Source organism: Ziziphus jujuba, chromosome 9, assembly GCF_031755915.1.
Source record: "Ziziphus jujuba cultivar Dongzao chromosome 9, ASM3175591v1".
NCBI lineage: Eukaryota > Viridiplantae > Streptophyta > Magnoliopsida > Rosales > Rhamnaceae > Ziziphus > Ziziphus jujuba.
This window is the reverse complement of record NC_083387.1, coordinates 22,217,841-22,228,108: the sequence shown is the minus strand read 5'-3', so window position 1 is coordinate 22,228,108 and position 10,268 is coordinate 22,217,841. Positions and strand designations below refer to the sequence as shown.

General features: G+C 33.9%; 2 protein-coding genes across 5 annotated transcripts; both read right to left on the bottom strand.

Moving 5' to 3' along the window:
- Positions 1–642: 642 nt before the first annotated feature.
- LOC107427392 (uncharacterized) lies at positions 643–2,282 on the bottom strand. The gene is made up of 6 exons (XM_048481227.2): positions 2,126–2,282; positions 1,919–1,979; positions 1,726–1,832; positions 1,465–1,613; positions 1,187–1,268; positions 643–1,036 (listed from the first exon to the last, which is right to left on the bottom strand). Exons 2-6 carry the CDS (start codon positions 1,932–1,934, stop codon positions 923–925), a joined length of 468 nt encoding a protein of 155 aa, XP_048337184.2. The 5' UTR covers positions 1,935–1,979; positions 2,126–2,282; the 3' UTR covers positions 643–922.
- Positions 2,283–2,967: 685 nt separating this feature from the next.
- LOC107427398 (serine/threonine protein phosphatase 2A 57 kDa regulatory subunit B' beta isoform) lies at positions 2,968–6,741 on the bottom strand. 4 transcript variants are annotated; one of them, XM_060820195.1, is made up of 6 exons: positions 6,466–6,741; positions 6,261–6,350; positions 5,945–6,183; positions 5,699–5,751; positions 4,343–5,189; positions 2,971–3,823 (listed from the first exon to the last, which is right to left on the bottom strand). In XM_060820195.1, the coding sequence occupies exons 3-6, from the start codon at positions 6,104–6,106 to the stop codon at positions 3,485–3,487; spliced, it is 1,401 nt and encodes a 466-aa protein (XP_060676178.1). In that variant the 5' UTR covers positions 6,107–6,183; positions 6,261–6,350; positions 6,466–6,741; the 3' UTR covers positions 2,971–3,484. The 4 variants fall into 4 exon arrangements, with proteins under 4 accessions (XP_015893265.3, XP_060676178.1, XP_060676179.1 ...); XM_060820196.1 differs by having other exon boundaries at positions 6,261–6,316; XM_060820194.1 differs by having other exon boundaries at positions 6,261–6,741.
- Positions 6,742–10,268: the final 3,527 nt, after the last annotated feature.

Here is a 10,268-nt window from a genome sequence, read left to right as displayed (position 1 = left end):
AAATTCTAATTACTACTAAAATTAATAAACAACAATTAACTAAATAAATTTCATACAATTTAGAAGAAAAAAATTAAACAAAACCTAAAGATATTAATAAACACCTAAGGTGCTGCAAATTTTATAGTTTTTTTTTTTTAAATTTTTTATTCACATTATGATTTTATTAGTATTTTTTATTTTTGTATGACTTTTCGTTTTATAGTTGATAAGTTTCCCTAATTAGTGTATATATATATATATATGTCTATAACTTTTTATTTTATATTAGACATTTAGTATATAGCAAATGCTAATCATTGCTATTTACTCAATTAAAATTTCAATATTGATTCATTAATTGATATGACATTTTTAACATTTGATAATTTATTAGATATCCACCGCTTTATGTTGCGAATGCAAAATAGGTTGATATATATATCTATTATAGTGCATGCCAAATATGCACCACATGCATAAGATATCAAAAACATGTTGTCTTATATTAGGTGTAGGTTAAATATATATATTTATATATATATATATATATATATATATTACATTTTGTAAGTGACTTTTCCTTTTGTTTGATTTGAAGCTACTCATTCCAGTTGAAGGCCTATATCTTGCCTTAGCAAAATGCGTGAGACATTCATCCAAAAAAAAATTCGTTTGAAATTTAAAACCTTGATGCAAAGTTTTCTTTCTCAAATCTTTGGCATCTCCTTTGATTTCAATCGGTAAGAAAATCCTACACATATCTGAAATACAGAGAGCATATCAAATCCATCAACTTCTTTACTTAGAATTATGATTGCATGTTGTCATTAAACAAGTCATGAGAGGCAGATATCTATGAATGTAATGCTGGAGAGACAAAAATTCCGAGCACTCGTAATGTCTGAGATGGAGACCATTCTTGTTGCTGTGTCATTTGGTTTTATGGGGTTCTCCTTAGAAGCAAAGCCAACAGATAGCTGAGGGCAGAGTCAACTGATGAAAGTGCTATGATGAGCAGAGCTACAAGAACAAGCGTCAAAGTTGCAGTCTTCAGCTGCATGAAACGATTAAAGCATTTCCACCGCATCAAACACAATCAAATACAAACATCTTCAAAAATCATTCAAATATCAATCCAATAGACAAAATCTGTAACTTCGCAAATTCCCTACCAAATGAAAGTCTATACCAGTTTGATACATACCGTGGTACGGAAACCCGGCCATTCTATGTATTTGAGTTGACTAGGCTGCTCTACCAGAAAAAAGAATAAAGATCTCATCCCCCTAGGAATTAAGGAAATCCCATTCATCAACAATTTGTAGATTTATAATTATCACAATCTCATCTTCTATGAACAAATTTATAATGTTTGTCATAATTTATACATTTCCATTTTCCACCAACTGGGTTTTGTCTAGAAAGACAAACTGTTCAAATTTTTTTGATTTGAGCAAAACGAATGAGAGAAAAAGATTTTACCACAATGTATCTTTAACCAGAGTAATCCAAAAAGGTTCTTCAGCCAAGTCATCATCAAATTTGGACTGGTAATTATCCCTTCTACCAGGCACAGCATGGATGGTGCAAAATCCACATGTGGATGAAAACTCAATAACCCCACTTGGAATCTGTCAAAAGAATTCCACTAGGGTTTGTGATTATAGATACAACTATACAAAATTCATTAACTGAAATTGAGTAAAAAGGAAAAAAAAAAAAATAAATAAATAAAAAAATTACCCTTTTGGATGAAGCTTTAATTGCATTGTATTTATTGAATTTTCCCACATTACATTGCTTATTATGGACTGGTAGTAGCTTGGCGTGGATGGGTTGGCGAATCAAACCTGTACAAAAAAATAATAATAATAATAACGATAAAAAAAATTAATTTCAGAGAGAAAAATTGAGAGCGAGAGAGTTAGGGCCTAACCTGAACAGGTTGCCATGGACAGAGAATTGCTACTCTTTGAGTATAGAAAAGTTCAAAAACCCTAACGATAAAATCAAACAGATATATTGAGTAAATGAGTTTGGTGAACATATAAATTTGATATTTAAAAAAAAAAAAAAAAAAAAAAGAAGAAGAAGAAGAAGAAGAACATAAAAACGAAATCTAAAAACTGGAAAGAAAGCTCACAGCCAAACAAGGTCCTAAATTAGCGAGCCTCGTCAGGATTAGAATTCTGAGTCACTCAGAAAATGAGGTGTCGAAACGCACCGTTTCATCGAAACAGAGGAGTACTTAAGACCCAGAACCAGAAATTAAGCGGTAGACGAGCTCTTTCACTGAGATAAAAGAGAGGAAAAAGAAGAAGAAGAAGAAGCAGCTGGCAGAAGTAGAACGACAACGTTTTAAGGTACTGTTATATACATTTTTGACTTTCTTTTTAATTTTCAGCTAATTAAATACTATTTAATTTAATTTAACTTATTGAATTTTTAAAATCTATATTATTTTTTATATTTAATTTTTTTTTAAAAAAAAATTTTAAAACAAGCATTTACTATAAAAATACCTAATAGTACCAATACAACAACATCAAAAGGAGTAGTAACGTAAGGTGCACATCTAAAAATAAATTTATTTATTATAATTCTAAAATTTAGCTTTTTGTTGAAGATAAAAAATTACAGTAATTTAATTTTTTTTAAATCTATAAACGTGTCTTGATGAATTTTACACTTAATATTAACACGTATTTATATTGATGTGTTTTAATACGTTTAGTGATTTATTATTTTTTGTAGATTCAATATGTGACAAAAATGGATGTTATAAAAATTATTTTATTTTATTTTGTTTGTTTGGTCTCGATTACAAATTCGTATGAATATCCAAAAGCAAAATCTAAAATAAGAAGAAAATGTTTTAAAAGCAAAAAATGAACCCAAAAAAAAAAAAAAAGAAGAAGTCAAATATGTATTGACAGTCAATTAATTATTTGTTCTATCCAATTCCAAATTATTTTCTCACTTCCATTGCAATCTTACTTTCTCATAAACCATATTCAGGCACTATACTTTTCATTTGCTCCCCCTATTATCCTCTATTATTTATTTATTATTTTCAATATTAGAGATTGGAGATTCTAACTCTATATCTTTATCAGATAAAGCTATGACACTAAACTGGACAAAACCAAATTGAAGAAGCCGGCATGAAGGCATCAGATTAGGCTAAAGCTTGGACCCCTCAAACCACCTTTTTTAAGAGCCCAAAATGGCCCAAAAAATTGTCTAAGTTTCTTGGTAAGAGTATTGGATTTACATACAATATCTGTACCATGCAGTTGATAACCATTCTCTAATACTATACCAAATATTATCTATATGCTCTGCTGGTCTCATATGGTGTGTCTTTGAATTCAATCCTGCATTTCCTCCATAAGAGAACAGCTACATAGCAAATTAGCAATAACCTTTGCTAGACCCTCTTCTTTGGCACTACTTTAAAACCCAAAAAGGCCAGCACAGATTGATTGATACACATTGTCCTTCAATGAGAAACACAGATATAGTGTGATGAATGTAAGATCTTGCTCTGGGCTGCTGCCATTTCGATTCTGTCCCATATCTCTTGCCTCTTGATTTCTGCCTGGCGAGACACTGATTCTCGATGCTCGATTTCTTCCAGGCATTTTGCATATAATATTGGATCAAGTTCTTCCAGCATTGTTTTCACATTTTCTGTCAACTGCAGCACGCTCTTGCTCCAGTGCCACTTGAGGTTCTTCTCCATACCCTCCACCACAACTGGAAAGACCTGTTCTAGTGCTGTCGATGCCATCTTTACAAACTGCTCGTTGTTCCATATATAGAGTGCACGCTCAGCAACCTAAATCCAACCAGGTTTTGGACATTGAGTCCATTGTTACAGAGACATAAACAAATCAATCAATATAACTGTGCAGAACTCTCAAGCTATGTCAAATTTTCAGTTCAATGTGAATGTCTTTTTCGAGTTTTACTTGCTTCTAGTTAAAGAATCTCTAACAGAACCTAAATAAGAGTTCCAAGTTTCACAAGGAAATAATTTCTAACTTGGATATGGAAACCTGGCGCTCCAAAGAAACCTTGAGAAAGCAGCAGTTAGATAGAAATATATATATATATATATTTTTTTTTTACTGGTTCAATGATTTAATAGTTAAAAGTACGTTTGGTAGAAACCATGCTTGTAACTAGCATTTTGACACTTGAATAGTAGTCATCAGATTCTAAGACTATATTTTCTTTGTAGTGTTTCAGCAATCTTCAAACAAACATAATTGAAAGCAAGAGGTAAGATTTTATTTGAAAAGGAATTTTTCAAAGAACACTGACCTTGACAAGATAATTGAGTTGTCAGATTTACCTGTGAGTTCCAACTGTTCAGGCATCTTGTAATCTGTGTGCATAGAGGCAGGGCTAACTTTCTATACTGATCAGGGTCTACGTTCTCCACAAGTTCTTCCAATTCCGTGATTAGGAAAACCTCCTTTTGGCAATTGGTGATAGGCCAATACTTTAAAATCCCTCTAACAACAACCCCACCGAGCACTGGTTCCTTCTGCACAAACTGAGAGACACAGTAAGCCAGCTGTCTGTGATAAGCCTGCAGTCCCTTGGTTTTGTGCAAGGGAATAAGCACTCTCATCAGGAACAAACTGTGCTCTTCCTTGAGTGGAACAGTAAAGCCATTGATGATGCTTCCCCATATCTCAAGCAGTTCTCCAATGCCAGAATGCCTCTCTGTATCAAATGCATAGTGCAAGAATACATCATTCATAGATTTTCGCATAAAAAAACGATAAGATGTGAATCTGGTATATATCCTATGGTAGACATTCTTCAAGCTCTCTCGTTCCCTTGGGTCCTCAGATTGAAAAAGTGTTAGGAGATTCTGCAGGAAAGGATAATCGATATATTCTCTAAGTATTCTTGGTTCTGTGTTTATAACCAGCCGTAGCAGGATATCATAAATTAACTGAAGATGAGACCACATTGGTGATGGAGTAGAAATGGGATCTTCCTCATCAACCAAATCTGAGTTGACAGAGGGGTTGGAAGGAGGAGGTAGAGGTCGGAAAAGGTTGACTGATAGCATGGACATGAGGGGTGCTAAAATTTGATCATTGAGAGAATTTTTTGATGATTTTATAATGTGGAGAAGCCGGATAAGATTGAGCCTCTTTCCCTGAGCAGGAGATTCAAAAAGATCACTGAAAGTAAAGTCAGAGGAGCAGTAAGAAATTATTGAAAGAATTTCTTCAGTTTCAGAATTGACAGAAGATTGACTCCCATTGTTGATGCTGGCAATTTTATTGACAATATTGTTGTTCTTAGACTCAAGATCAAAGAGGTACTGAAGGGAGGTACATTTGATAACCTTGGGTGAAGATTTTGGGTTGGTGTTACTTTGAGAACCCATTTTTCTCTCCCTCAATCTTTTTCTTTGATGTCCCTCTATCAACCACTCCTTCACATACTCATTCAAAACTGTTTGATTATATCTTTTCTTGTTACTGAAAGAAAGAATGTTTTTGATATTTTATATTTATCTTTATTGCTTATTGGTTGTTCCAAAGAAAGGCCAAAAAAGACAGCGATGTTTTATAGAGAAAGAACATTGTGACATCCGACCCAAGTTGTTTACATTGGAATTAACACTTCTACAAGACTATTAAAGTACAACTTAATTTCAAGTGAAGTATACCATTTTGATACATACCTTGTTATCAAGCCCGACCATTCTATGTCTTCGAGTTGATTAGGCTTGCTCAGCTACCCAAAAAAAAAAAAATTTGGAATAAAGATCTCTCCACCCTAAGAAAATCTTAATCTTATCTTCTACATATAAATTAACGAAACATGTCATATTTATGAAATTCCACCAACTGGGTTTTCTCCAAGACTTCAAGAGAGGCAAATAAATTATCTAAAATAGATTTGAGTAAAAGAAGAAGGGAGAGACTACCAGCAAAAGGTAATGAAGAAAGAGAGAGAAGCCATCTGCCAGAATAAAACCCAATCCATTATTCCAATTGGGGTGGAGAATAACATGAAGATACAGACTTGATCTTCTGAAATGAAAATAGAAAATAAAAAAACACCCTTTTGGTTGCCAGTTTAACAGCATTGCATTTTATTGAATTTGCCCGCATTGTATTGCTGACTTTGGGTTGGAAATAGAGTTTCCGGGATGAGGAATCAAAGCTGTGGAAATGGTGAAGAAATCAAATCTGTGAGAAAAGAGAAATACACGGAGAAAGAGAGAGAAGCCATCCACCAACCTGAACAGTTTGCCATGGATTGAGAAAAAATGGCCATTCTTGGACAAAAAATGCTTCTGGCAAAATGAGAAAAGCCAAAACTAGAACACTCTTGAGAATACAAAAATACCGATATGGAGAAGATGAATTAGAGAAAAGAGTTTCAAGCAATATAAATTCACAAAATTAAACATAATAAACAAATTAAAACTAGCAAGAAGCTCACATCCAAGACGAGAAAATCTACTGGATAAACTGGGATTTCCAACTCACTGTCCAACTAATTAGACAATATTTTTATAAATATAAAATAATTTCTATTGACAGTTGTATTACTAACAAAGATGGTGTTGGAATATATTGAAAAAGTTTTCAACAATCTGTTATTTTTTAAATATACAGGCGTATCGTTCAAAGAAAGAAAAATGTGTGCCAATTAATTGAATCAAGCTATTCAGATAATTATATTCATTATTAAAGAATAAAATAATTCATAAAGTTCAATTACCTTAATAATTATATATAGTATTTTAAAAATAATAACTAAGAACAACTGACTAATTAAAGTAAATTATAATAAGAATAACTAAATAGTCTAAAGTCTTGTAATTGTATATAGAGGTGTGTTTTTAATGAGCAAATGAAGCTTTACTATATAGTAGAGGAACCACCCACAAATCTCTTACTTTTCTGATGTGGGATAATTATAAAAACTTATATTTCTAAAACCCAATTAATTTTTCCCCTAATCCATGAGTGATATTTTTCTTTATACTTCCTTAGTATCTTAGACAAAAAATTTTGGTACAAATATTGCCCTCTATGTTTCATTCAATTAGAATAATTTGATGAAACATGTAATATTTCAATTTTTCGATCTTAACTCTCTTTACTACTACCCTATGATAGCCATCAGCATGATTATGTTGGTCTTTGATTGTCTTTGCCTATGGCATTTGGTCTTCTGTCCAGACTAGAATCCCTTCAGATCACGCTTCATAGTTGCACAACCAATCATCTTTAAAATAACGTTTTCAGCAACTCCTAGATCCATGCTCAAGCTTTTATTCATATTATTCTGGATATTTGTCCGTCCAAAGTCTCGGTTGCCCTGAAGGTTATAATGCCCATTCCTCCACCTAAAGTTTTTGGGGCTAGCTTGATATGGTTGAGGGATTCGATATCACGAATACTTATGGTTACGGCCTTGGTGCATAAACGGTTGCCCCCTGACTTGAATTCGATTTCTGACCAGTGGAGAAACATATGGTTGGACATTTTGTTCCAGACTTTTAACATGTTTCATCATTATTGGTGCAGCCATAAAAGCTTGCACTCCAAAAAATATAGCCTGTGGAGTCACTATTGTTCTGGATACGGCCTAAGGGGCTAGCATTAGGGTAGATATGACCTTGAAGGCCGACATTCCAATAGATGTTGATTCTGCTTGAGTGACCAGCATCGGAATGGATCTAGCTTAGGGGGCCAACAAATAGCAAAAGCAGCCTTGGAGGCCTGCACTCTTGTAGGTGTCAATGCAATCTAGGGGTCTTGCAACTGGATAGATGTCAGGATCCGTCTAAAATTCCTCACCGGAATCTTAGACAAGCTCTGATCCCAGGGAAACACCACCGAACCTTCTAACGGAAAATCTGGCAGCATTTCCCCTAAGGGTAAGACTTACCACAAAATTTCCTGCACAGAAAACACACTCCAATAAACACTACCTTATTCCTCCTACCTTACTACAATTTGTTTCCACAAATTTACAGCACTCCAAAATAATAACAGGGAATCAGTAAGCAATTAAACAAATATCTGTCCAATCCGTACACAGAGCATCATACAAATAATTATGAAATTAATACAATGACAGATGAAGCAATACAAGATGGAGAGGAAAAAGGGAGGAAATGCTTCTTAGACTTTCAGCGATGAATTGAGACGTCGGGCTTGCCCCAGACGATCAACGTCTCCCAACCTGGGCCTAGGGGAATGGAATTTAAAAACATGAGATGCTAATCATCTCAGTGAGTGACCCAATCTATTACACAATTATAATATTAATAATATAACAATAAAAGAAACTTAATTAATCAATACCGAAATATTAATAAAACTCACATTAAAACAATTCATGAAATAATTAAATAATTAAAATAAATCAATTTATTGAATAATTAAGCAAATGAAAAATTAAATCAAATTAAAACCCCCATTTGAAATAAATAATAAAAACAACATTAAATATATTCTTAATTTAAATACCATTTCAAAATATTAGATTTGAACCCCATGTTCTGAAAACCATTTGATGCACTCACTATATACCAGTAGCGCCAACGGTACCCAGCATCCCAAGGTACCGCCAGACAGGAGGTTAAAGAGAGAAACTGGCATACGGTCGCATGGCATCCCACCGCGCCGCTGCTAACAGGCGTCCCGACCATGGAGGGGCGGATCCTCATCCGATGGCAACCACAGGACAATCCCATAAATCATCTGCGCGCTACTCACACCCACCTGTGCGCTAATCATATCCATGTGCGCATTAATCACATCCATATACACAGAACACCGGTACGTGTATGGTGCATCTAAAAACTCGTAAATCATAAATCAATATTTTTCAAAATCTCAAAATTTCATAAATATCATCGGGTTTATTCCATCCAATTAAACCCGTAATTTTCCACATTCTCTTTTAAATCCTCATTATAAATCCATCAAGTTCGAATCCATCAATTTGAATATACAAATTTTTCAATGGCATAAGGTCAAGCCATTAATAGTTTAATGCATAAATATTTTTGAAACATAATAATTTAAATCCATATTTTTCTCAAATTCTCAAAAATCAATTTAAATCAATAATATGAAAACCATATAAATTCCATATATAATTAATTCATATAATTGTGCATAATAATTGAATAATAACCATAGCAATAGTTAAAATAAATCAAAACCACAATTTCTTTAAATGCCCAAATATATTCTTTTGGCACCAAAACATATATTAAAAACATTATAAATTGGCAATACAATTCTAGATAGAAATTCTCATAATATCGAACACATAAACATATTTTTGAAATATTCAATTATGAAATATTCCAACAAATTAATTTAATAATTAATAATTTCAATTTCAATTTCATAAAATTCTTTAGATCAAAATATTTCTTAATATATAAATATTTTGATTCACTCAATTGAGCATCAAATTTTCAAATATAAATCTACTAAATATTTATCACATAGAATATCAATTTCAAATATTCAATTAATACAAAATATTCACAAATTTTATTCCCGAAATTAATTTGAAGTTGGGTCACTCACCTCGAGCACGCAATTAACCCAAGATCCTCCATGGGATCAATTCTACGATGCACACGTGCTCCTAGAACAACAATATTATATAACTCAAATAAATTATTATTTTATTCGAATAAATAATACCCGGTACCCGGGGGCTTTAACACAAACGTTAACCAAAATTTGTGAGTAATATACTGAAACGAAGCTTATGGAACGAGGATCGCGGATTAAGGCTTACCTCTCGGAGATCGGACCCGTGGTGGCCGGGATCTCGTCGAAAAGCTCTCGGAATTCAAGTCCTCGATTCTCTCAATCCATTGCAAATTGGAGGAAAGTGACCTCAGATTTGGATTTAGGGAGGTCGAATTAGTGGGGAAAGATAGGTGGGGTGATCGGAAACTCATCGGAATTGGGTTTTCCGGTGAGCCACCGTGGTCACTGGAATCCGCCACCACCGGCGGCACGTCTGGTGGCTACTGGTCTTGAAACTTGGTGAAGTGCTAGATCTGGCGATGGGTAACTCAACGGGACCGACGGTGAGGCAAACGGAGGTCTGGTTTGAGAGATATCGGCGAGTGAAGGAAATCGACCACTAACCAGAAAATGCCCCAATCCAGGCGCGTCGCCGGCGATCTAGTCGTGATTTTTGGCTGGCCGGCCGATTTTCAAGTGGGCTTCAAGCTAGGGTGGCGCGTGTGGCTTAAA

Excerpts from the sequence above, each read along its gene's own strand:
- LOC107427392 (XM_048481227.2), bottom strand. Across the intron at positions 1,614-1,725 it reads TTAAAGCTTCATCCAAAAGG|ATTCCAAGTGGGGTTATTGA; the intron begins GTAATTTTTTTA and ends TTCTTTTGACAG. Across the intron at positions 1,037-1,186 it reads GGCCGGGTTTCCGTACCACG|CTGAAGACTGCAACTTTGAC; the intron begins GTATGTATCAAA and ends CGTTTCATGCAG.
- LOC107427398 (XM_060820194.1), bottom strand. The coding sequence starts at position 6,106 with ATGCTGTTAAACTGGCAACCAAAAGGGTGTTTTTTTATTTTCTATTTT. Across the intron at positions 5,190-5,698 it reads TGGTCGGGCTTGATAACAAG|TGATCTTTTTGAATCTCCTG; the intron begins GTATGTATCAAA and ends CTTTACTTTCAG. Across the intron at positions 3,824-4,342 it reads TGAACAGTTGGAACTCACAG|GTTGCTGAGCGTGCACTCTA; the intron begins GTAAATCTGACA and ends GGTTGGATTTAG.